The sequence below is a fragment of the Aptenodytes patagonicus genome, chromosome 7 (assembly GCF_965638725.1).
Source record: "Aptenodytes patagonicus chromosome 7, bAptPat1.pri.cur, whole genome shotgun sequence".
NCBI classification, from domain to species: domain Eukaryota; kingdom Metazoa; phylum Chordata; class Aves; order Sphenisciformes; family Spheniscidae; genus Aptenodytes; species Aptenodytes patagonicus.
Window position 1 is genome coordinate 55,102,532 of NC_134955.1, and position 27,244 is coordinate 55,129,775.

The following is a 27,244-nucleotide window of genomic DNA, read 5'->3' on the forward strand; positions in this document are numbered from 1 at the left end:
ACCATGTGCTTTGGTTTGATCCATGTGATGTTCATAGGACCCGACAGAATTAATGAAAATCCCTCACATGTGAAACTCAGGACCTCTAATAATGCTTCAAATCCATGGCCTTTGTGTAAACAACCTATAGACACAAATATGGAATATCTGTGAATCACAGCCTCATCTCCAGACTCAAATTTACCTCAATTCCAGACAAACTTGTCATTGCATGTCTTAATATCAGCAACTCTTCAGATCAGAAGTGCCATGGCTTTGAAAATGTCTTCAGTGTAAAGAGCAAGTAAGAGAATAAACCTGGTAAAGATAAAAATCACAAGCAACATCTGTCAGCTGTGGGGAAGAGACCCAACCGTCAGGACAGCCTCTCTGAAGCCAGGGCCCTGGTCTGCCTTATCAGTGAAGAAGATTATAAACTTATGGGAAGTGGATACTGAAAAAACAACAAATCTCTGCAATCCTTTCCAGTGTCACCACCCTTCTATTGCTAGATAAAACCTTCATACAGAAAACTAGTCTTGTCAGCACCGCAACTCTTATTAAACACAGAATGAGTGGATGGCAGACTGATGTTCACATTGCCACTTTGAGTGGAAGGGGAGGCTTTAGTCCCAGAAAAGAGGTGATAAAATCCACGTGAAGAATTAGCTCTCAGGCATTATGACAGCTGACAGGGTATGCAGTGGCATCTAACTATGCAGTGGCATCTCTACTGACTTGACCAACCAACAACTTCACTGGAGCTTAAAGGTCTTCAACGAAAAAACCAGTCCACTAGAAATAACGGTCCTGATCTAAGAGCTTCAGTTGCCTTTATCCAGCTTCCCATGCCTCTGCATCTAATTAGCCTGTAAGTTCTTTCGGTCAGGGCTGGCCTTCATCATTCTGGGTTCAACTGTGAGATTTCCTACGTGGCCATGGAAAGAAATAAAGGGACATAAGCTGACTTGTAATCTCTATTACCTTTTTGTAGTAGGCAAGGGCTTTCAGAGTTACTTTTCCTCTCTCAGCAGCTATAAAGGGAATGAGAGAGGAGACGGGTGTGTCTTAGTGCCATTCTTCTAACATGCAGCTGTTTTCCTGCTTTAATGTAAATCAGAAAGTCAAAGGACCATCAGAGCCTAGGTGCCCCTGGAGCTTGACCAGTTAAGGCACACAAATTTCTGTACCTATGTGCGTGCAAGCAAGCAACAAAGTTAACACAACTGCTTCTCTTTGGTTCTCCGGCTTGAGTAACCCCTTTTGCACTTGAGACAACTGGGCAGCCTTCAGCATGAATCTAGAGTAATTTCACATGTGGTGTGTACCAGAGCACCCTGAGCACCGTGCTGCCGCATCTCACTATAGTGGATATAATTCATAAACATGAGAAAAAAACACGTTTGCACAAAGATGGGAAAACACAGAGGATTAGTGATATTTTATTTGTAAAGGTTTGCTTTTATAGGCTAGGATATTTGCATTATAATTATGACACCATTAGAAACAATGGCAGATATGAAGCGTTGTATGTTCTGAAGTACAAGGACAGAGATCCAGAGCGAATCACCTGAAAGGCCTTCCATTGTAAACCAAATGCTGTATCGAAGAGATCAGATGAGTTAATCCCATTTTGTGGGCTCCCTGACACGCACAGCGTTTCTGGATACCTGGAAGGAATACAGAACCAATGCCTGTGCTGTTGTAGGAAGTTTCCAGAACTGTTCTCGTTGGCTAACAGTAACCACTTAATTAACGTAAATACCAAATTTTAGTAAAAAAAAAAAAAAAAAAAAAATCTGCTTTGGGACAGTCTGAAACTAACTGCTGTTTCACAAAATGTGTCATTCCCTTTGTCATCCTAAACACCACACGTTCGTTACAGTGCAAACTACGTAGAGCAGGGATCGGAGAAGTGCCACTTCCCCCCGTGGAAGTCCATCGTGAAACTCATCTCCTAGAGACAGGTGGAAGAACCCAGACGCCATCAATACCCGGCCCGCCTCTCACCGCGGCACCCCGGCACTCTCCCTCCACAGCCCCGCTGCCGCCGGCCCCTGCCCGCCCCTTCGCCCCGCTCCGACGACCGCCCTCGCCCCTCATGCAGCGCGAGCCGAGCCCTGTCCTCCCACCTCCCCAACGGCCACCGCACCTCAGGCACCGCCAGCCCTGCCCCCGGCCCGCACCTCGGCGCCGCGGCACTTGCCGCTGCCCGCTCCCCTCCTCGCACGGATGGCCCCGCCAAACGCGACACCGAGAGCGGGTAATTCCTGCGCCGTTTAGGGGAAAGGATTAATTTAGCCAGTTAATTCCGTCCCCCCACCAAGAGGTGGGGGAGGGGAGGGTACACGCGCGTTGCCATGGGTGCCAGAGGAGCACCCAGAAAGTTGCGAGAGAGGGGCGGGGAGAAGAGGGCCGGGCCGGGCGCTCAGGGGAGCGGCCGCCCGCCGGGGCTGACTGGTCGCTCGGCGCCGCGCTCAGAGCCAAGGGGCCAGCTACTCCCGCGGCGGCGGCTGTTACGCCCACCTGCCGCCAACAGCTGGCGGCGGCGGGAGGGAGGGAGGAAAGGGGTAAACTTTAAACTTGGCCGCGGCGGTCAGGGAGCCGCATGGATGCCGCCGTCCCTCGGTGCTGACTCGCAGCCCGCGGCACGCTGCGGGGCGGCCGCTACCAGAGGAGCGCGGGGCGCCGCCGCGCCGCTTCCTCCGCCGCCGGCCATGGTGCGTGTGGGGCGCGGGGCTCAGCCCGGCCCCTGAGAGCGACGCCTCGCCCTCCCCCCTCTCCGGTCTACCGCCGCTGTCTTCCCCGCGCTCCCGCCCGCCTCCACCTGCCTCTCTGCTTCGCTGCCGCCGACCTGAGGCCTTAGGCATTGGCTTCTCTCCGCGCTGCAGCCCGCCGGACATGGAGCCGTCTGCGGGAAGCCTCCGGGAGTGATCCTCGCTCTCCGACCGACCTGCTGGCCGCCCCCTCGGCGCCCACGCTTGCTCCGATGGAGCTGGACGAGACGCCGCTCGCCTCCCCGAAGACCGTGCTGCTTGTGCTGAGGAAAGTTCGCAAGAGGCGGGAGATGCTGCTGCAGCAGCTGGGCTTCATCTGCGCCATCCTCTTCTTCGTCTGGTGCATGTCCAGCCTGCTCTCCAGACTGGGTGAGTGACTGTGGCGGCGGGACCGGCGGACCCCGGCAGGGCCGGGAGGGCGGCTGGAGCGGCCCGGGGGCAGCCGGGGGTTGGCGGGGTCAAGCGTCCGCGGCTGTTCCCGTTTTGAGTTTCTCAGTGGAAATACCCCTGTGGGCGGGCGAGGTGGGGGAGCAGCGCGCGTTCCTCAAGAGAAACCCCCGCGACGGCCAGGTGCGTGGCAGCAGCCCCGGGGAGGGGAGGCAGCGGCGTCGATGGCGCCTGGTGGCCAAGGGCTTCCCAGCACCGAGCCCGCCGCGGCGACGGCCCGCCGTGCCTCTCGGAGGGCTTCAGGTCGCGAATCGAAGGGGAGACATGGGGCAGCTGCGTGCCGGGGAACGGCCCTGAAGTAGTTTCCCCCCCTGCCGCTGTATCAGAGCTGAATCCTCTCCAGCCGCTTGTGGTCCCCTCTGCAACTTCGGGTCACCTTTCATTTTTATCCTTAGGTTGTAAACCTCCATCAGCTACAATTGCTTCTTTTCTCCATCATTTCCCTCCCTCCCCCAAATTACAGTGTGGGTTTAACAGAAAATTCTGTATTTTAGGCAAGGAACAGTGCTAATCTAATGTTTTACAGAGAGAGTCTGTTGCATCCTTTGTACAAGTGCCGTGTTGGTAAACTGATGCATTTATAATTAATTATATCATTCCCATTCATTTTTTTTTCCCCACCTGCTGGCACAGTTTGGGCTGTAAGTGTGCAGCTTCAGGCCATCTTCCTGCAGTATGCTTTGCATCCCTCAGATACGAAGTCTAAGGTTGCTGGGATAGCACATGGGTCTCTAGGTAGGACTGCCAACAGTCCTTGAGGATTTAAGAATAGAATCAAACTAAGCCCAGATCCTACATCCACATTTAATATAAGAAAATCAGATTTCAGCAGAATTAGGATGGGTCATCTGCTTAAATTAAAGCTGAAGTTAAAATGTGTGCTTTAGGGAACAAAAATCTGGTGGAACTTGTCATACTTCCTAGTGCTCTTGTGCTTAAATTATTGCCTGCAGTGTTTGAGATATATCATGGATAGCTTGTTGCCATCCTAGATATATAAGAATTCAGTGTCCTAGACCATATTAGCATATTGCTCATCTTAGAACTTTCAACTTTTTTTTAATTGTGGTTTTAGAGTATACCGTTGCTTTCTTTATTTAGAACTGTTTGTCATGCTTATGCTTGCCCCCGCCTTGCACCAGCTATTTATTTTCATAAACTTACTTGCTTTCACAAACCAGTAATTGGGATATGATTATGTTTACATAGTTTGAGGGGTTTTTTTTTGTTGCAGATAACAGTTTTCCAGAACTTTTTTAGGTTTACATGAAAAATGTCATGACTAATGAAAGTTTTTAATCTCCTGGGTTATCAACTAAATCCCTCATAACCTAATTTTTGATGGTATGCTGCATCAGGTAGGTTTTTTTCAGCTGGCTAATTTACAGTATATTGTATCCATAAACACTGACCATCTGTTCTCTATGTTTCTTATAATTGTGGCATCAGAGTATTTTAGCAAATACTCTAGCCAAGCTAACTTCCAAGCTAGATTTTTTTGCAAGAGTCACTGTAACAAAGCACAAGCATTACATGATGACTGAATATAAACTCTAAGATCAGCCGTGGAAGAATTTTTGTTATTATAATATGTTCATTTGAAATGGATAAGGTTGAGATGGAAGTGATTTAATTAAGAGGTTCTATTCTTCCTTTGATTATTATAATTGCATACCCTGCATTATCACAAGTGGTCCTTCTGTACTCTGTTCAGCAAGTTCCATTGAGAATGCTTCTGGAATGCGAGTTTAGGCAAAAGCTCCATTGACTTCTCAAGAAGTTTGTTTTTTCTTAAGACGTGGGGATTTGCAGTACAGTTATTTTCCATTTTCTTTGACAAGTTATGCAGAGATTGATATTATCAAGTATACCCAACACTGAAAAGATCAGCCCCTAGACTCAGAATAAACCAAAATGTAACTGGAACATGTACCTATGCGTTTTTATTTTTCTGAGAAATCAGTAATGTAATATGTGCAAGTGCAGATGACTAAATGGAAGTGTGATTGTTGCTCATGTCAGCATAGCTGGGCCGGTTTCATCCATAGGAACTGCTAAGTGTTGAGTTTCACAGGTGCAGGCTTCAGCATTTGCTTGCTGCAGAATATTTTCCCGTTGTGGGTCACAGCCAGGTATTCTAGCTGTGGGTCATAGCCAGAACATGCTAACAGCTCTGATGCTGCACCTTCATAGCTAGTTTCACCCTTTGTAGCTAGGAGCACCTAACATACGTATGTTGGCATGTGCCCCAGTCACACCTCAATTTTGCTGCATTCACATACTCATGGTCTGTCCATGCTCCTCGCTAGTGGGGGCGTATAGTCCAGTTAAGATGATGCAGGAAAAAACTAGTGACAGCGGGCATAACCTCTTTCTATTTAATATAGACCGAGAATCAACTATTGCAGACAGACGCATTTTGTCAGAAACATGGAGGAATAGAAGGTTGATGGCATCACCTAATGGGACACATGAAGAAAAGAACTGTACAGAGCCTGGTAAGATGGGAAAACTTTGTGATGTCGTGTAAGCTTTTGAGATGTATTGCGTAGTGCTGTCATGACCAAGCTGCAGTGATATGTTAGGGTAAACATAAAAGTGTCAAACAAAAAAAGCAGGACTGTTCTGTGTAGAAATAAGGTTTATTGTGCTATATAATGCCATGACTTTATCTATCAAAGGTAAAAGTTAATGTTCGGATATAAGAATGTTTTGGGGCCATTATGAGACTTGTGCTGACAATTTGATTTCTCTAATTTTGTTTCTTTTGGTGATTATTCCTATCTACCTGATGCTGTGTATTGCACTGGTAATGAGGCATACTCTTCTTGAAACTATGGGTAGCTAAACATGCAGTGTTTGAGATACCATCTGAGCACAGTAATTTGTGTTCATTACCATTATACATTTAATCATGTTTTGCTAGTTTAATGGTTATGTATTCAGAGTAGGAATTTTGTTGTGTGGAGGGGGATGATGAGGTAAGTAATATGGAAACCCTGGAGTCCATTTTACTTCAGGATATCTATCCTGGCCAGGCGATAATAATTGATTGAGGGCAGGGATAGATGACGCATTTTAATATCAGTGTTAGTCCACAATGCTTTAATCTTCCCATCTGTCTTTCCAGTGTGTATTTCCTTTCTCTCCCTCCTTGCCTCTCTGTGGTTTACGGTGTGTGGGAGACGAGACGTTTTGCCAACGGCACTAGCCAAATTAATTTAAAGTTCAGAATTTTTTTTTTTTTTTAAAATATGACTCTTTGATCAACTCTTTGATGACAGCAGAGTCTGTGCCTTATTGCAAACAGTGACAGCATGAGTTCTGGGATACTGTCAGCCCCAGACACTAGAAGAGTTTGGAGCAGTACTCCCCCGCCCCCCCACCCCCCACCAAATTACATGTTTGTTGTAATGCTGAGGCACCTGTTGTATAGACTGAGGATCAGTACTGTGCTTATGCACTTCTGAGGGAGGAGTGGAAGAACACTGCGCAAAGTATGTGGGTCCAAAAGCTTTAACTGTATCATCTTGATGTCCAAGAGCTTCTCTGTGCTTCTGTTAAGAACTTCATGGGTTAGTTTGCTGTTGTCAGCATCTGTAACCTTATGGTGCTGTTGATTTGTCTGTCAAAATTGTTCACAGACAAGAAAGAAGACAAAAATGACCTTTGGAAACATTTAATAATTCTTGATGAATAGTCAGAAAATATTATTCTTTCCCACCCCTCTTTCATTTTTCTCCACATACGTGGATGCATCAATGTGATCATGTCTGAACACATACTTGGCAGTACACTTGGAGCCAAGCCAACAAAGGCCACAAAATCGTAGAAGCTGGATCAGAAAGATGCCCATCAAAGTTCTTGATGAGGATTTCCATTTAGTATGAATGAGAACTTTTTTACAATGATATGATAAAATTGCCAAGGGAAAATGTGTGCTTATGTGTAAATTGCAATACCAGGAGCAATGCTGACTTCTCCAGATGTTTAGAACAAATAGCTCAGCTCCCTCCATTCCTCTAAAACTGTAAGATTAGTTTAAGAACAATTGGAATAAATAAATGCAGTCGGGTCATTTTGATGTGCTTTCTGAAATTCAGGTCGTTGAAGTGCACTTTTCTCTGTAACCACAAGAGCTGGACACAAGAGAGGCCCAAATATGCCTCAGGATGCTGAGGTTTTAAGAAAAATATCATGAGACTTGCATTAAATTAATAATTTCTAGTCACAGTGCTGGAATCAGCCTTTCTTTTTAAAGGTTTTTCTTCTGTTAGAACACAGATTTACAGATCAAATATGTCACAGGATTGCAATTGTAGCATTTTTTAGTCACTTCCTGTTATTCTGCAGTTATGTACAGCTTATCTCTGTGTATCTTCTGCAGCTGAAGGGGGGATTTAGATGCTGCAAGAGTGGCTAGATGTAAGATAGCTGCAAGTAAAGGGAGCATCTCAAAAATATCTGAAATTGATGTTTGTTGGACAGGAATGGGTCTGTAAGAACCCATGATTGTTTTTTTGGGGGGGGGGGTTGGTTTGCCTTTTTTTTTTTTTTTTTTTCTTTTTATTTCCCATTCTTGTCTGGTAGCCAGAGATTGAGATTTGCCCTATAATGAGAAGAAGGTACAATGACCTAAAACCTATCAAAAAGGAGCAAGTAGCATAGCTCATCTCCATGGGAGTGTAGCTTGTGTAACACCATGACTACATCTGGAGAAAGCAGTCCCAGGGAAGGTCAAGAGACTTGATCAAGACTGCATAGAAAATTGGTGAGAGTGTGTGGATTTTCAGTTGGAATGTGCAAGCTTTCAGTCATGTGCTTATCCCAATGTAATGAAAATCTCAGGAATGTGCTGTCAAACACTTTAAATGGCTGGACTTTTTCTGGTCTTTTTTTTTTTAATCTTAAGAACAGATAGTTAATATGTATGCGTGTTGTATGAATACAGTGCTCTCTGTAGGCTCCTTTATGAGAAGTAGTTATTCTTACCTATGTTATTTCTGTATCTGCCTTAAGCACTAGGGGCCCTACAAATGCATGGGTGTGTATATGGTATATAGCAGTTTTCTTATGTTATGTGGATGTTTTTCTATGTGTGTTTAGGATACAAGAACTTCATAATACCTTGGGAAATGCAAGTTATTGCTGAGAGCCTGTTAATCCTTTGTGTCATTGCACTGCTATTGCTGTGCTCCCTCTTTATTAGCTTCCCACACAAGTCTGCAGCTTTACTTCCCTTTTCCCAAAGGCTTTCAACAAAGTTATTTACCACTTCACCCCCTTTTCTTACTTACATGCAAATAAAAAAAAAATCCCCAGTTGTCAGAAATTGCAGCTATAGAAGTTTGTAAGTCCATGAGATCCTTGCAGTTCATGACAGTGATGAAGGGGCTCACCCTTGGCAATACATCTTGGGAGAAAAACTCCATAAGCTTCTAGAAGTAATGTTAGAAGCTTGTGGAAGCTGCTATCTGGTAGCAGCTCACATAGCCTACACTGTCTGAGATTGTCTCATTTACTGAAGTAGATCATTTTGTATTGTGTTCTTCTGGAAACATTATTTATGCTTCTGGGGCTATTGTATCAGAACAGAAAAAACTTTGAAGTCTTGGCAATGCAGCTTTAAAAAAGAACCCTGAAGCTCTGACAAAGGAAAATATGTGTGTGTGTGTATATATATATATATATAAAAACTAGAGGAGAAAGGTTTTTCTAACATTTGGAGGTTAGAGGGACTGATATTCATGAATATCTTAAGAGGCGCTACACATTTTTTCTGATAGTAACTATTCTGCAGTCATAAGGAGTTAATACATACTATCTATCCCATAACAGCAGCAAAGGAACTGTAGGTCAGCTGCAGAAAGGAGGTGGAGCATTTGTGAGCACCAAACCAACCTCAGTTCTAGTCTGGACAAAGACCAAATTCTCACCAAAGTTAACGTGTTGTGTAGCATTTTTCCATTAAAGATCCTTCCTGGCTTGAAACTTCCCCTTTGTTGGAAGCTCCTCTGCCATGAAAAGATACAGGTCTTTATATTGTCCTGGAGCCAGGCTGGAGGGCCTATAAATTGTATGTAGAAGGCTCTAGACTTTAAAAATTTCATGAGAGAGTGGGATTTTTGAATTATGAATCTTACGCTTATTTCGTATTGAGTAACTGTCTGGATGACTGCTGTGGGTATCCCTCTTTGAGGGAAACCAAACTACCTTTTCTTTATGGCTCTGAAAACTTTTCTTGGGTAAATTTCTGTGGGAGGAGGGGTTGATCTGACCCTCACTCAAGGCAGAGAGATCAGAAAGGGAGAGTAGTTGTCTCTAGCATCTTAACAGCTCTCATTAGTTTGCAACCAATTTTTTTGCCTTATCCAAGCTCTCACTTCCATCTGCCATCAGCTTGCTAGCTTGCAGTGCCATCTGCCCAGCAAATCTGATTTATAGCTTCTCTGCTCCAATGGCTCGCCTCTTGTTTCAAAATGTTCCCATGACTCCATGTCCTCCAGAACTCTGAGTAATGTTTCCAGAGCAATTACAAGCTCGGGTGACTGGGTAGTGCGATGTTTCTAACCATGTGACTCCACTGGGTTGTGTTAGGCTGTTAAAGCAACTGATCTGGACTCCTTTCTGTTGCGAATGTTTTCAAGTAATCTCTGTATACAGTACAGAGAATATTTAAACTGCTTGCTGTGAATTAAAAATGTATTGGAATATATTTCTATTAGTCTTCTGACACTAGTCAAGTGAGCTGCCTTGAAATTGAGAGTCGGTGGGGTTTTCTGTCCAGCTGTTTGTCAACCGTGGACAGTTCATGAGCTACATTGATTTTAAATAGCTGGTGATTTGGTTCAAGTGCGCTCCTCCCATTGTTATCCGTAGATAAAGATGAATTGGGGTTGGGGGAAAGGCAGGGGTTAGCATTTCTTTCTGAGCCATGCTGCCTTTTTACTTTAGAATTAAAAGGCACATTGTAGCAACGCTTTCTGTTCTTGCAGTGAGAGAGAAAGAATCAGTCCTCTACAGTGAAATAAAGTGTGTTTCCCAGCAGCATGTGTATAACTGAGTTCTGAGTCAGGATCAAAAGCCATTAAGTCTGTGTATATTTTACACTGTTAGTTATAACCTTGGGGACTCATGTAGGATGTGATGCATTGTAGAGAAACTACAGAAGTCTTAGACAGTTTTGTTAACATACTATAGAGAGTACAAGAGCCTGTTACTTTTTCTACAAAAATCAATGATGGTGTTCTCACTGACTGGAGGAGACAGGACTGACTCTTCAAAGTAATTTTCCAAAATGATAGAAAAAGCTATTTCTTGTACATTTGTGGTAAAGATGCTATAGGAAGCATTGATTTCCATCAATTTTGTTTAACAAATGTAGTGCTTAGTTAAATGCATCATTCTCAATATGCTGCATTGATGTATCCTTTTTTTTCTTAATCCTTATAGACACCTTAATATATAAGATCATAAACTTTGTGTAATAAATGCTGGTCTCAACATACTTCTGTTGCTGGTGGAATATGTCATTTTGTGCTGATGTATATTCTTTTTAAACAATGTGATAATATGTCTTTCTTTTAAACAATGTGCTCATGATCTTTCCTAGATCAAAATTCCATTTTGTAGCAGGGATAAATGCCTTATACCCCCACTTTTAAGGAGGTGGTATTAATCATTTCAGTGTAACCCTTTGTTTCACGAACAGTCTAAATTGGTAAGCTCAGCACAACCTGCAGGTTCTCTTCCTATGCATTCATACAGTACCTGGCACAGAAAGACCATGGTCTCATTGAGGTAATACAGACAATAACTGTGTTATTTGCAAATATTCCCCACTAGCTTTTTAGTCAGACTTGCTCTCTGCCTTGATGCATAGAAAATGTGCAACTGTTGTAGTATGATAGATTTATTGATAGTGCATACATTTTGATTTAAAATGTTTCTTTACTCCAATGTCTTATGCCCTCAAAGACCAGGAAATTTACCAGCCTTAAATATCCTATTCTTGCATCGGTCTAAAAGGAAATGAAAATGAGGAAAGGTTTAAAAAAAAAATTCTTAGTTGCTTTATGCATATGGTATTCACATAACATATAGGTGCAGCGTCCAGCAAATGTGTGTGTGTATATATGCACAGATGCACATATTTATGTAGTGAAAAGACTTACTAACCAACTAGCATGTAGCTTATTTCTGTAGCTACTTGTCATATGCTTGTGGGGTTTTATTTGTTTTGGGTTGTTCGCCACCCCCCCAGTGTCTCTGGACTTACTCTTGTCCCTGTAGATGCTGAGCACTGAACTTTATTCATTGTGATCTCACTTGGATGGTCTCTGTTTCCAGGGGGAGATGTGTGACAATTTAAAACCACTTTTAGTGAACTAGTTGAGGACAAACGACAAACATTTAATGGCAAGTTTTTCTTGTGTGGCTCCCAAGGTCTCCTAACCAGAATTCATACCTAGGTTTAGGTTGAACTTCTGACACTCTTTGCCTGGCTTATTGATGTGGATATTAAAAGGGTTGGCAGGTAGATGTCATTGAAGTTAATTGGAAGAAGTGTTTTGTTTATTTTTTTGTGAACCGGTTTAGGAAATGTGCTTTGTTTGAAGCTAGAATTTAAAAAATAACCAACCTTCTCTCTGAGCTGTTCATTTTCCAGCAGTGTATTAATACTGGCATCCAAAATAGTAGAAAGAAATGAGACAAACATCTCTCTGTGCTTTGGCTCAACCTGACAGTGGCATCCCCTGGAGAGCTGAGAACAGAAAACGAACTCCAGGGTAATTTATCCATTTCCCCAGGTCTAGGTGCCAAGTTTGCAGGAAGTAGTTTAACACACAGTAAATAAGTGTCTGACTAAAATGCCGTTTAGAGATGTAGTAAACAAGGGCAAATGAAACAAAAAGAAATATTATTTAATATACTACTGTATGTTCTTAAACCTAATAAAAATGTTACTTGATATAATCTTTATTTCATATGACTCAGATTTATTTACAGTTGGTTTTGGTCCAGTTGAAGCACACTGTGGATAAGGACTTTTACATGCCAAGTCTTTGCTCTGAAACCAAGAAGCAGGCTTGAAACAAAAATCAGAATTTCTAAAATGTAGCAACTTCAGAACCAAATTTAACATCTGTGGACACAGGCCCTTACTTTCTTTGAATGGAACAAAATACCCAGGTTGAATGCTCTGGAGTGCTAGGCTAAGATCTAAAGTTTCCCGTATTAGCCCAGCTCTAATATTTAGATGTCTGATTGCCTATATTTCAAACCACAATACCTAGAGCATTTCTCAAATGTTAATGTAGTAATAATGCAACATCTCTTTTTCTGTGACTGCAGACAGACAGCAGCTATGTAAATTAGTGACCTGAGGTCAAAGGGGAAATACGTGGTAGAACAAAGAATCAAATCCAGATACCTCAGTCCTGATCTAGGCTCCTGCAAAGATGACTTATTAGTCCAGAAATTTGGACTAATATGACCTCCTGAGGTTCCATCCAACCTGAGTTTTCCTGTGATCTGGTATGGAAACCAGATGAATTACACTTCACTCGGGACATATTTGAAATCCTGAACTGGGGATTTCATAATCAAAGTTAATGAGACTTGGGCATGCAGATCTCCATGGTATTGCTGTCTCACTCTTAATGTGGCATAATGTGTGGGTATTTAGATCTGTTCTTCACTAGTATGACCACGCAGATAGACCTTTTTGTGTGAAATCTGCTCCATTTTCCACTCAGAAAATTGTGCTGTTGATATAAAAGCTGTGTTTAAATTTACCCATCCTTATCCATGGCAATTTCATTTTCACTCCTTGCTTTTTACCTTCTTGTCTGTGACATGTCACCATGCACTGCAGTTGAGACAAAAAATACTGCTGTCTTGCTTTGTATCATGCACAATTGTTACCATGCCTCACTTTACTGTTGTAGGAAGCGGGTTGAATTGTAAATCAGTCTGTGAGCATTAGTCCATGCTCTTGGGGTCGGCCTAGGACAGAGTCTTTGAGGTACTGGATTGTTTGATAGATGTTAAAACTCTGCATTCATTACTTCATCTCCATGCTCTCAGTGTCTCATCAGTCCATAACTTGGACTACCAATGTGGAGGATTCAGGCAAAACTGGGCAAGCACAGAACTGGGCTGCAGGGAAGTAGATTGTGAAAAGCACCTGGAGGTAGAAAACGGTCACCAGAAGCTGCAAGAGGGATGGAGAAACTTGGGGGTTGGAATTGGGTGGTAGAAAGACTAAGATTATCCAGTCATGGAGCCTGGAGTTGGAGGATAGGTGAAAGGGACACAAAGACATGAGTGGGAGGAGGCTGAATTTGGCTAATGAACCATGGGAGAATCCTGGGAATAGCAGGGCAAGGAGGCAGGCCCTCGGAAGTAGTAAGCAGAGAAAGTGATAAGAGGTATGAAAAATCAAAATGCGGTGAGAGGTTTGGTTTTGGTTGGGCAAGGAATCTAGGATTAAAAGCAAAGGGAGTCTCTAAAAAGGACTTAAGTTACAAAAGGGCTACCTTTTAGCCTTGTGTTTGGCACGTAAAACTGGAAGCATTCACAATTTATATCCATTTTTTTATTTATTTTTTACCTTTTTTTTTTTTAGCATGGATTGGGTATCAATGAAGAACATCTTCAGAGCTTGTACTAATGACACCATCTAGATATAAAGCAGTTTAGAAAGCTTCACCAAAAGCAGACCCTCCTGAGCCTCAACTCTGTCTCTGAATCTCACTGTTTGTTTTGAGGGTCAAAATGACTGATTTAAAAATACACTTAGGCACAGTATGCAATTTCATTACAGTAAATTAATTTTAAACTTTGTTCTACTAATATTTCTGATAAGAACCCTCATAATTAAATTATTTTCTCAGAAGTTACAAAATTTTATTTTACATATCTATTACTGTATTCATTAACACCAATGACTTTTTACAGAATAGATGTGGTTATCCACCTAGCAGGCTGAAAATATTCCATGAACCTGTTCACAATTAAACTGGCATCACTCCTGTTCTACAGGAAGGCAAGACCTTCTGGCAATAAAGAGTGATGGTTTGAAGTTGACAGACATTGATGACATTATAATAGAAAATGTAACAGCCTTAGAAACTGAGTTAAATTCATTCCTTCTGGGACTCTACTGATAAGTTGAAGTAGAGCAGAGCAGACACTTCAGGTAGAACGCAGACTACATGTATATGTGCTTGTTCAATTGTTTCCTTTTTTGCAACATTAAATTAATGGTTTAATGTTAATGACAGGTGCTGCATTACCTTGAGAGTGACATTCTCTACCCATAGTGGGTAACAATGGCAAATGTGCCTTCCTGCGAGCAAGAAGATAATTTAGACTCTGCCAGTTCAGTTTCCATACATACTTGCTTGTTGGACTATTCTCAGAGATTGCCAAAACCTGATGAATTATTTTTCCCCTGCATATGATGCACTCGCTTGTTCAGTGGGTTGGAGGTAATATGACTGGATCTATTGCACAGAGGTATTTAAACCTTTGAATAGCAAGATGTAAATATTCACAGATGGTGGGAAACATTTAAACTTTGGGAATGGTAAAGTTAAAATGGATGAAATTTATGTTTAGAAGTTCAAAGAGACTGAAATGGGGAAAATAGTTGGGTTTGGTTTGGTTTTTTTTTTTTTTTCATTTACTGTGAATCAGCATGTGCTTTGAATTTTGTGAGTTCGTAGCCCAAAACATAGACTCTTGAAGAGAGAGGCTTTTGTTCTTTAGTGCTTCTAGGAGCATATCCATGCTGGTGTACACTGCCTTAACTCCACTATGTCACTACAGCTGTGACAGTTACAGCAGCTGAGGTTCTGCCCTACAGATTTGTTGCTAGATGCCAAGATGCTGTTTCTGGTTTAGTTCTTTGGTGAGAATCTTCTCTCCTTTAAATACTTTTCATGCCTTTGTGAAGGTTGCATTCTTTGCCTGATTATGTGATGCTTCTTTAAATTGCTCCACAGGATCTTTGGCTACTATTGCCTAAAATTGTAAGGCTTTTTCTTACCTTCTTAAGCCTTTCACAAGCCTTCCCCTTCCCTGTTGCTGCTAGCCTTTGTCTGCTCCTTTACCTGCACTGAAACTTTGAGATGAGTTTCCAATGTCCGTTTGCCTTTTCTTGTTATTTTTATGTAGCCCCTTGCAGATTAGTACGTGAAAGAAACTATCTGGAATATTATAATTCTCTCCTTTTTTGAATCTCACTTCATGAGCCATGAGTATCATGGTGCTCTCAGGAGATCGGCTAGCCAGGATTGGCTAGACAGGGAAGAAGTCAGAGCTAGCATATTAATTAGTCCTGTTTCAGTTGTGCACAGAGGCTTCGGCAGTTGAGGGTGGAGGGAGAAGAGGAGGGTCCCTATAGAGCTATAGTGTTGTCTGTCCTTGTTATGAGATGCAGTCACAGTCCCTAACAGCGCCTAATGGAAATGGACAAGGCAAAGGAAAAAGAAGACTGAAAAAAGCAAAGTGACTTGCCTGAAGTTTGCAGAGAGGGTCAGTAGCTAAGCTGCATTTTTTGCCCTCTTAATCATAAATTGTAGCCATACTAAGTTCATTGAGCCTGGAACTGTTGCTGCTACCACCATCACCTCTCTGTTCTCCTTCCTGATCAGCTCATAATGACTTGACTCTTTTATTCTGCTTTTTTCATGAGAAATGTAACTTTTCACAACAGAGGTGTTTTTTCCCCTGTTGTATGTTTTTACAAAGCCTAACATCGGGCACCAAGACTAGTTACTAGTATAAATGGGATAAGGATATGCCCAGAACTGCTTCAGTATGCTGAATGTTTTTGATTTACGGTGATACTTAAAGGTTGGCAAGCGAAGTATCCAGCTTGCCTCTAGGAAGTAAAGTGGTTACCACTTCCAGCCAGTTATACCAGGTAGCTGAATGCTACATTACAGAGCAATTATAATTTCTCCTTCCCCTTCACTTAGAGGGAGAAGGACCAATGGAGGAACCTTGGAACGTATAGATCTTTTTAGTTGCTCCCACAAGGGGGTGAGGAGATGCCTGGCTGGCCCATCTGTGGGCCAGCTGCTATCCACAGAGAATGGAGATGAAAAACTGTGACTAGGGAAGTTGTGGGTCTCTGCTGTCGTGATGGTTCTACCACTGGGGAATGTTTTTTTTTTTTGGGACCACTGTGTGAGAGGGACTGTATAAAATACCAACATTCCTTTGCCATACCAGGAATAAAATGAACACCTCTTGTTGCTTCCAGGCTGAAAAAGGAAAGAAAGAGTTCAGCAGTATTTTCTCATGTGTGAGCAAACCTGTGCTTGTGCCTGACTCAAAGGTTTTTGAATATTTGTTTTTTTTTTAATTTGATTGGGGGGCGGGGGGAGTGAGGGGAGGCTTTGTCTTGGCTGTAACTGACTTTTGAGTGCGGAACAAGTACTTCAGATTTGAAGTTAATCAATTACGTTTTTTAATTCTCTATGGGTTTACTATAGTTATTCGGTTGTCCAGGATTGATTAGTAACAGCACCTGATGGGAGAGTTCTTACTTGGAAAGACTATCTGGGATCATCTCCAGAACTGCTTTAATCTGTGGATATTCAGGGCAACTAAGTTTAGTAAGTACTACTTAGGTAATTAAAGATTGGAGCTGGGCTGCTTTCTCTGAAAGACAACAGACCGGTAAAGGGAAATTAGTCAACTTGGTTCAATGTTATATTCTGCATAGCACAGAGTCCGGTCCCACCCAACTCAGAGTTTTATTTTCTAATGTGTTAGGGGGTTTTGGCAGTAGAAATAATACTATTCTTCATGTAGTCTTGGAGGTAGCAAAACTAGCACAAATTGCTTACGTTGAAAGGAGTATTGCTAACTTTATGAAACAATCATGATATCCATTTTGCACTCCAGACTCAAATTTGCTTTCAAGAAAAAATTGCAGACTGGCTAAAGAATAATTAAGTCTCTGCTAAATAACTACTTGTGAAATTCTCTTTACTTAGAAACTGTTTCACCAGTTTGTACCCATAGATGTAGGTACAAGACCAATTTGTGCAGGTAAGAGAGATGTTACATTGAAAAAGGACAGTTGCCCTGATCATTCAAGCACTTCAAGGTCTTAAAAAGTACTATGTTTCTATAAGCACAGTGGCTTTTGAAATTGGTCAGATTTGGTGGAATGCATGAAATTATTTGCAGAGTCTTTTGGTTTTGTTGGACACTTTCAAAATTCAGTGTTCTCCCCCATTCCAGCCCCTGCAGGGTTGAATGCTATACACATGCCACTAGCATTTCTGTTCTTCTGGGATGAGATTGCAGATGGGATGGTAATAGTGATGCATGTACTATATGCTTCTTGATGAATAAAATTTTCATCTTCACAACTAAAATTCTTCCCTTCCATCCAGTAACTGATTCCAAATATTTGGGTCCTACCACATTGCTGACTCCAGACTGGACTCTTAGAGTTGAGCACTGCTGTGCAGCTCTGAGGAAGAGAGATTGCACCTCTGCCAGATACTTTTTGACAGGAGCCCAACTGGTCTGTGGGTCAATTCTGTCCATCTCCAAAGGGTTTTCAGCTGAGAGGGGCAGCACATCTGATAACTTGTGGAAGAGATGAGGACCTCCTGTATCCAAAGTGTAGGGTGGAAAATGGCTATGTTGGACAACATTGGCTGTGTGCCTGTCTGTGCTAAGGCACTTAGCCCTGTGACATCTCACTGTGCTCAGGCTGTAGTAGAGGGTGATATCTCATGATTCTGGAGTGCCTACAGACATGACCTCAAACTGACATCTTCATCATTATTAGAAAAAACAGATTATCATCTGTTTTGTATAGAAAACTAAGTTCAGTCACTGTGCTAAGTGGAGAGAGTTTTTTATTCATCTTGTTTGGAGTTTTTGCAACAAAATCTTGCTTCTCTTTTTGTAAGTTACAGATAATGTTTGTCTTTTGTTTTAATGACTATTTGAATGTAGTAGCTGAAGGTTGTGTTCAGTAGTTCTGTGCCTTGACATGAAATGTACAGGGCTGTACAATTCTAGCTCAATTGTAGCTATGGCTGCAGCAGTGACTGCCCTTTGTGATTTTCCCCTATAGTCCTTCACTCCACAAAAAATATTTTTTTTTTTTTTTCCCCAGGGAGTAAAAAATTAATTGAACACTGGTGGTGAGTCTGGATTCCTTTATCCCTTCTACAGATATTATCCAGTTAGATTGGGCTCTGAACATGAAAAGCATCTTTATAATAGTAAGCCTTGTTCTCCATAGAAGACGAAGATGATCCTGGCTTTCCCAATGGTAGATTTGCACCTGCTTAGGTGCCACAGTATAAATTCTGATTTAGAGTGAGTATAAATGTGGTGTAGCTTGTCAGTGAGGCACCTGTTTCTTACCCTCAGATTATTCAGTTCATTGCTCTGATTATTTCTTTTTTTCCTCTGCAAAAATACCTTTCCTCCTTTTCTGCACGTAAACTTTATCTTTAATATGGGAAAAACAAATGGATTGCTTGTTTTAGAATAGTGTATCAGATTAGGCATTTACAGGAGTAAAAATTGAAAGTTTTACAGTCATTATGTTCCCAATGAATGCATTTATATTCTTCTAGTAAATATATTTGTGTGTTAAGGAAACAACAGTAATTCTTTTACAAAGGTAATTACTAAAAATGATCTTTCTCTTCTTTTTGTAAATGGTGTAGCATACTTTATTTAGCAGTGACTTGCTATTTTAGTTGCACACTGGCTTTATACACTTAATCTTGGAGAGGCAACTTGGATCGTATTATTTAACAGCCATGGATAAAAGCCTCTTGCAATTATGAGATTAACCAGAGTTACACTATGTTTTGATTCTTCCTGAAGTCTGATATGTGAATACATGTGTGCTTTTTCCTTTTTTCTTTTTGCTTTAGAGAAAAATTCTGTTAGCTGAAAGATTTTCGAAGAATTTAAAAGGCTTAAATTCCGTGGGTGTTCCTTCAGATGCTGCTATGAGTGCCAGGCAGCTTTACCACTGCAAAATAACAAAAACCAAGAGTAGAAATTTGGCTTTACTAGCTGTTGAGCTGTATGGTCTATGTTTTATGAGAAAATAATTCAGATCATTTGATTTTCTTTGAAACAAACTCAGGAAAGGAGTGTGCTTTTTCTCCCTTTTGGGAAAACATTCACTGTCCAATATATGAAGATAGAAACACATAATTAAAGTTGTGAGAAAAATCATACTGTTGTGAGGTATTAATTGATCATAAAAATCCTCTAAAATCCTCTTTTCTTTGGTCCCACATCCTGTTCGCCCCCACCCCCCACCCCAGCTTACCAAAAGTTAATGCTAACTGTAAAATAGCTCTGACTTTTTAAAGCATGATGCATCATGTATTTATTTGTTCTTAACTAAAGCATTTAACTTTATGATGTAAAATAATTTTATGGGGGGAAATATCTGTTAATTCAGATGCTTGAAAATAGGACCAGGTTGGCCTTCATGAATCAGCACAGCTCATATTTCTTGATGTTGTATAACAGCTATTGATGTGATGCTAGAATTTAAACTTCAGAAAAAGCTGATTAGTGTAAACCTCCCACATAGTGTTGAGGACAGGCTGGAGTGACATCTCAGCTAAAGTGAAATGACCCACACAAACATGGTTGCACTTCAGTATTACAGAAATAGTCCTATCTCTCAAAGTTAGTCTAAATATGTGGCTAGATTTAAAGGTTTGTATTTATTTACTTTTCGTGTTTGGATTAATTTTTCATTTAATTGACATCTTTTTTTTTTTTTGTCCACTTTTTGGAAACAGGGACTATGGAATGGCGTTTTGCAGTTGAGGTACTAGCACGCAAACAGCAGTCCCTGGAGAGGGGACCATTTTTGCCTCAGGACAAAGCTGTCTAGAATGGGAAGTTTGTTACAATACCCCATACTACAGTGCATTCGCATCAGTTTGAAGGGCAGATTTTTAAGTATACTCACGGTGGATCTAATTAATTATTTCATTTGGCTCACTTGAGCAAACGTTCTGATTTAGTACAGCATTTATGCACAACTTTAAAATTAGACATGTAATTAACCTGAATTTGAAGTTGTTGATCCTTTCTCGATCTGAGACATTTCCAATGCCTTGAGTATCCATCAGGAAGGATCATTCATGTTTCAGCCTGTGTTCAGGCAAAACGGGGACTTAGACTCATGCAGGAATCAAGGTTTTTGAGTTGGTTTTTTTTCTTCAAAGGAATACTTTAGTGTTGTGGCCCCACTGGCCATTTTTAAGCCGCTGTTTACATCAGTAGGACTTCTCCTTACACAGCAAATGCAGCATTGGACTGCTTCATCTAGTGGAAGCTAGGATCTTGCTATTATTACCTGCAGATATGACCTGCATGCAGGTTCTCTGACTTACATCAGGGATGATACACTCTTGAGAAGCACTGCTACTTGAAATGGGGAATAGAGATTTCATATGTCTTTGTCTATTATATTTACATGGTCTGTAAAGCTAGTGTGTGAGCTGACCATCTAATGACCTTTAAAAATGCAGCCTTTGGAGAGATGCAGAGGGATTTGTTAGTTGACAGATTTGTGCTACCAAGCTCCAGGTTATTTACGGAAGTCTGGAATTTTGTGCTCTTGGATTTAAAGAATACTGTGTAATTCAGATCAAAGGGAAAGTATTAAAATCTTAATTCCACTGAGAGAAATATCCTTTATTTTGGCATTCTCAGAGACATTATTCTTAATTCGTGTTACTAATGCACCTTATAAAAGAGAAAAAATTTAAAGTTTTCTCTTAATTTGTTGTGAAACCATTTTTCTTTCACAGCAGGACTATGTAGCAGTCTGTGAAGTTTATTCGTCATTTTAAACAGTGAAACTCTGTTCTGATATTAAATCATACAAAATCACAGAGTTTGCTGTCAGGTGTTTGTATTGCCTCCACTAATTACATAGCGAAAAAATTGACATGATCAGTTTTATTGTTAAAGTACTGAAATATCCCTGTGTCATCAAAATGATTAGAGTCCGTATAGGTAAGTAGGAGGAAGGAGGGGAGCCAAGGGAAAGGACATTTCAAAACTATTATTGTTGCTGTTCAAGAAGAGTGTTTAAATCAGTACAGGTGGAACATGCTAAACTGGGTTTCTGTGGACTTTTACATCCAACTTAAAATTCATGGGTTATACATCTGAAAAAGATCACAGTGAAACTAATTAGTCTGGTGGAAAGCAAAGTAGCCATTGCTTGAGGTGTTTCCCTCTCAGAGAGGGAGATGATGAAAACGAATTACTTCCAGGCAATCTTCTTGTGCTATCTTTTGCATAGAAGTACCTTGAATCATGGTAGATGACTTTGGGCGGTAAAACAGAAACTGTAAATCTCTATGCTTGAGGCTGTTTGTTGTCCTTGGCCTGTGGAAAAGCATCAGATGACGTTAGCAAGTGTTGCGTGTGGTCCGAAAGCACTGTCCGCCCCCTTAAAAATTAATTTCTTTACCTATTTCTGTGCATCCAAAGCTATGGAACTGATATTGGCAGCTTAATAAAGCAAAATATTACTGTAGTGTGAGTTGTACCCCTGTCCATAGAAATTGTTTCTCTGACAGTGAAATAACTGGATATATTACTAAAAACTAATTGACTCTGTTCTCATTAAAGTCAGTAAGGAAAATTCCCTCGAAGAGGAGAGTGAAATGGGGTGTAGAGTGGGATTTTAAGGGCCTCAATACTTAGATATAGACAGATTTTCTGTGAAATCTTTGGAGTAAAGGTTCTCAATTCTCTGGATCTCAGTTGGAGTTAGATGTCTTTGGCAACCTCACTAAGTGCAGCCTTAGGTACCTGGACATCTTGGCACTTCAACAGTAGGGAAAAGTTAAAGAAAACTTTCTGCCAAGTTTTTAGAAGAACTGTATTTTCTCTCTGGAGTGCTGTAGGTCTCTAACCCCAAATCATACCTGCAGCACTCCCAGTGAAGTCGGTGAGGACTTCTGAACACAAAATGGGTTTTTGACAAGTACCTCAGGTAGGATTGGATGAGTTGCCCTCACTACAGAATCTTTCACACTAAACACAAGGAGCTGTTGAGGTGGGGGACAGTGAAGCAGCAGAGAGCAAAAGTCTCTGACTGTAGGAGAAAACTCATGTTCAAAAGTTAGCAGTTCTCGTGGAGCAGGTTGGGAACTGTGGAGCTGTTTTGCCTTGCTAGCAACACTCTCACTCATTTTGGACTGACTTACTAGTAAATGTGCAAAGATGCAAAACTGTTGTACTGTATGAATCGACTTCAGGTCTGTAATTGAGATAGTTATAATCTGTATTTTTTTTATTTTTTTTTTTTTTTTTTTAGGGAGAGGTGGCACTCTCTTGAATTAGTGACCAGTGAGATGTGAGAGTGGTAGTCTGGAAATTGAAGGATTTGGGTTTAACTTTTTAATGAAAATGGCCATAGTAACTGTGGCTTGTGCGCAATGCAGTCTTACTGAGATGTGTAAGGAGTACTTTGAGCATACCTACTTGATCTGTCCTCTCTAGGGGATTTGGCAGATTTTAATGCTGTTTTACCCTGTTACTGGAGAGTAGTGTCGCTCAGGTAAAAGCTAGTTGCCTCTTGCCCCAGATTAAGGTAGCTCTGTGCAGGTGAAATTGCCTAGGGAACCTGCAAGATAAATAGGGAGGTGCTGAATTCCTGCTTCCTCTAGGGATAGGTAACTGCTAGTGCAGACTTTCTGGACTGTTTCTTTAGACTTATTTACTCAAGTTCTGTATTAGTCCTGTTTTAGCCCTAAATTTGGTGGTTCCGATCTAATCCTCTGTGTTGCAGGCCTCACTTATGAGTTTGACTAAAGATACTTTTCTGTCTCACAAAAGTGCAACGAAGTTGCATGCATTAGGCTAGATGCTATGCTACAGTAATGGAAGCTGCAGAATACTACAGACAGAAAGACAGTCTTAACCACAGAATACTTGATGCTAGACAGTTATGTATACCCAAGATACACTTAAATTGTTTCTCAAATTGAACATTGCAATTGAAATAACTCCTCCCTGAAATTTTTAACGACAAAATTACAGACCTTTCAAATGGCATACCAAATCTTATGTTATAGCTATTGTATCTGCAAATTTAAAATAATATTCAGCCATTCAAAAACAGTGATGACAGTGGGGTTTTTTTAAAACTGTTGAATATTTGGCTCTTTAGATAGTAGTGAGCACTTACCATTAAATGTTTGGTTACCTGTAATGCATATCATGCTGGTTGTTTATGATGAGAATAACTTCCGTGTGACATTAGCCATTTAAAATTCAGACTGTTAGTCATGTAGACCATGTTTATCCTCAGTGGAGACAGGCATCCCAAATATCTTGCACACTGAGGGTCGGATGAATTTGGTATATCTTACTTTTCTGTTCGAAAACAAGCATCCTTCATAGTCAGTGTTGTATGAGAGAAATTCAATCTCCAGAGACACAATTGAGTACATTTTGGTAAAGGCCCTGCTAAGATGGTAGAAACATGACCAACTTATTTCTTAGTTTGCTATTGCATTGTATTTCTTTACATTTTGCCCATGACTTTTCATTTTGCTTTGCTTTCTCTTAGGCTTTTGTGAATTGCTTTCATTGAGAGACCCGTCTACTACAAATATGATTTTGGAAGAACTTGTGTATGTGTGACTTTGAAGGACGTTTAGTTGTCTCATTTGTGTTGCTGCAGGCATTACTGCTCTGTCTCATAGAACAAGTGACAAGAGATGTATAGTGTAACTGGACCTTTCCATTATTCATTCCTTATTGATTACATGTAGTAGAGGAAAGAAGTTTAGAATGTAAAAATTAGGTTACTGTGCTTACTGTCACCATCTGCACATGGAGAATGTGATTTCAAAATGTCAGCTGATTCTTTCTCCTAGGGTCTGGCTCTCATATTGGACACTAGGAGTATTTTAGGACTCTTGTCCTCTCCTTGCTCTTCCAGGACTGGCAATTTACCCCCTAAATGGTGTTAATATAGAGTGCTCCAAATCTACTTTTCCCACCAAGTGGGCATTTCTGACTCACTCCTCAAATGCTGTTCATCGCCAAATTTGTCATGCAGGTTCCTTCAGTCAGGCAGCCCAGCCGCCACTGCTGCTGTCACTTACCGCCCCAGGCAGCTGCTCAGCGCTCTTCGCTTGTGACTGAAACCTGCACTGGAGGATTCAATTCTTCAGAAGCCCAAGCCTACAGAAGCCGAGACTGCTCCTTAGACACTATATCGTACATCATCTTACTGACTGTTGTCTTCTACAGTGTACCTTTGAGTGCTTTTTTTTTTTTTACTGATTTCATTATTCATCTATCGAGTGTACACACACGATCTATCAGTAGCAGCATTGTGTATCTTGTTCATACTATATATTTTTAAATTCTGTATTTAAACAATTCCCAGTCTTTATATCCTCACTGTACATTATCACTAGCTCCTGTGTGGAATGTCTCTAAAATGTGGATGGACTGCAGGCTTTCTGCCTGTCTCACTGTTTATTGGTCTCCCTTGCAAAGTATGTTACAACTGAGTAGCTGAGGTAGTAATTAGACTTCATAATTTTTGGGCATGCATAGCAATGCTTCTTCCATCCAAAGAACATAAACTGTAATGAACTCGGGGCACTTACTGTAGCGTGGATCTCTTTTTAACTAGAGGAGTTGAACAGAGAGAGTATATTTCATGGAAATCGTGAGGAAATTGGAAATTGGGCCATCACAAGGGACTGATACAGTGCCGTTTGTGCCTCTCTCCCTCTGCACTTACAGCTCCCCCTCGTGTTCACTTATTTATCTTATCCCTTTTTTGGGGAATGTCCATAACCTCCCAGTCCCATGTACGAAGACCAACATGGTTCTGTCCATTCAGTAATATGTATGTTCTGATTGAGTGTATTTGACCAGAAGACAAAGATTTTTTTTTTTCTGTAAGTAAGTATGCATGTTTGCTGAAACATCAAAGCTGAAATATTTTGTTCCCTTTCTTTATAGTCCTACCATGTTCTGTGGTCTCCCCTCTTTGTGAAAAGCAAGTCCACCTCGTATCAGTCAGATGGGTGCAGTGTAGCACAGGAAATAGAAATTTGGCTAAACAGCCAAACTCATAAAAATAAATGGAAACATACAGCATCTGAGTAGACACACTCAAGAACAGTGCTCACAGCCAAGTTCCTCTGCTATAGCAGAGCATTTCCATTATGTCCTGTTACCTTTGGAACAGCCTGTCCTTTTCAGGCACTCAGTGGTCAGCATTATTTTATGATTCCGGACACTTGTATGTAAATTGTATGCCCTGGAGCACTTGTTAAATAGAGATTTCTTCAGGGAAGAACTCTGAATTTTGAACTCTGAGAGACAAGATCGCAAGAGCAAGTCATGTTACTCTGGCATAATTATCTAAAAAATCCTAGGGCTAAGATGCCCAGCTGAAAGATCCTGTGATGTGTGTCGCATGCCTGCTGTCACTGACATGCGCATGTGTGGTGAGTGACCGAAGCAGGAGCAGAATACAGAGTTGTGTTTTGTCATGTGAACATCTTGTTAGTGTTTCCGATGTTTGAATATGCTATTGAGTAATAGAGGTCATCTCAAGTGAATAGTAATAAAACCTGTATAGTATACCGTATCCTACTCTGTTTTTGTTTACTCTAGATATTAAAGCAAAATTGCTCCTAAGTAAAATATTTAGAAGGTTATATTTTTTCCACAAAGATTTTTTTTCCTCTCCCCCTGCTTTACTAAGGCAGGCTGCCTTAGTAACCATAAGTCCAACAGCACAGGCTTCTGTCGTGGTTTAATCTCATGCGTGTCCCTTTTCCAATTGCTTTGTCAATGCCCCCTTCCCTAGAAAGGGATCCCAGCTGCTTGGCTTCCCTACCCTCTAATTCCAGGCTACTGGCCCCATTATCCCAGCATCGGAGCAGCCAGGTGACAATATGCTCACCTGGACGGCGGCTGAAATCTTTTCGTATATCTCGCAGCTCACTCAGGGATAGAGATCGGGTGGTCACTGTCTCGTTTATGAGTTCTTCCTCTTCCTCCTCCCCGATCAGCGGCCGGCTTTCCTCCTCCCGTTCTCGTGATGGTCCTTCTCTAGGGTCATCTGTCTCGTATACTTCTTCCTCCGGTTCCCTTTTAGAAGAAGCTTCTTCCTCCCTTACTAAACGAGCTGACTTCCGCTTCCAAGATTTCTTCTTGTGTACAGGGGCGACTGATACTGGCACAGGCTCGTTCTTTGGTTCAGCCACAGGGCGTGTTGCTGGGGTTGGAGTGGCCGCAGTGCAAGTGCATGTCACCGGAGTTGGAGTGGCCGCAGGGCCTGTCGCCGGGGTCTGAGTGGCCGCAGGGCCTGTCGCCGGGGTCTGAGTGGCCGCAGAGCCTGTCGCCGGGGTTGGAGTGGCCGCAGTGCATGTCACCGGGGTTGGAGTGGCCGCAGGGCCTGTCGCCGGGGTTGGAGTGGCCGCAGTGCATGTCGCCGGGGTTGGAGTGGCCGCAGGGCCTGTCGCCGGGGTTGGAGTGGCCACAGGGCCTGTCGTCGGGGTCTGAGTGGCCGCAGAGCCTGTCGCCGGGGTTGGAGTGGCCGTAGTGCGTGTTGCCCGGGTTTGAGTGGCTGCACGGCCTGTTGCCCGGGTCTGAGTGGCCGCAGTGCGTGTCGTTTTACTGTCAGAGCCAGAGACCTTCTCTTCCCTTTGAGGGTACTGAATGGTGTTGAACAGGGCTCGGTAGGCATGGGCCAGGCCCCAGCACGTTGCAATGAGTTGCATCTCTCTAGAGTTGCCAGGGTGACAGCATACTTTTTCCAAATATTCTACTAACTTTTCAGGATTCTGCACTTGCTCAGGGGTGAAGTTCCAAAACACTGGGGGTGCCCATTGGCCTAGGTACTTGCCCATCTTGTCCCACACACCCTGCCACTCATAATTATTCAGCCTTGGGGCAGATCTCTGGATGATATTCTTAAATTGCTTACCAACTTTAGACAAAACCGAAACAAT

At 41.8% G+C, this 27,244-nt stretch overlaps 1 protein-coding gene across 2 annotated transcripts in view; it reads left to right on the forward strand.

Moving 5' to 3' along the window:
* The first annotated feature begins 2,186 nt into the window (after positions 1–2,186).
* The window catches only part of SLC24A4 (solute carrier family 24 member 4), a 108,858-nt gene continuing 83,800 nt past the window's right edge, over positions 2,187–27,244 (forward strand). For both annotated transcript variants that reach the window (XM_076345318.1, XM_076345320.1), the window contains exons 1-3: positions 2,187–2,242; positions 2,871–3,125; positions 5,591–5,701. In XM_076345318.1, coding sequence (XP_076201433.1) covers positions 2,212–2,242; positions 2,871–3,125; positions 5,591–5,701 — 397 coding nt within the window. In that variant the 5' untranslated portion in view covers positions 2,187–2,211. The remainder of the gene's footprint in view (positions 2,243–2,870; positions 3,126–5,590; positions 5,702–27,244) is intronic.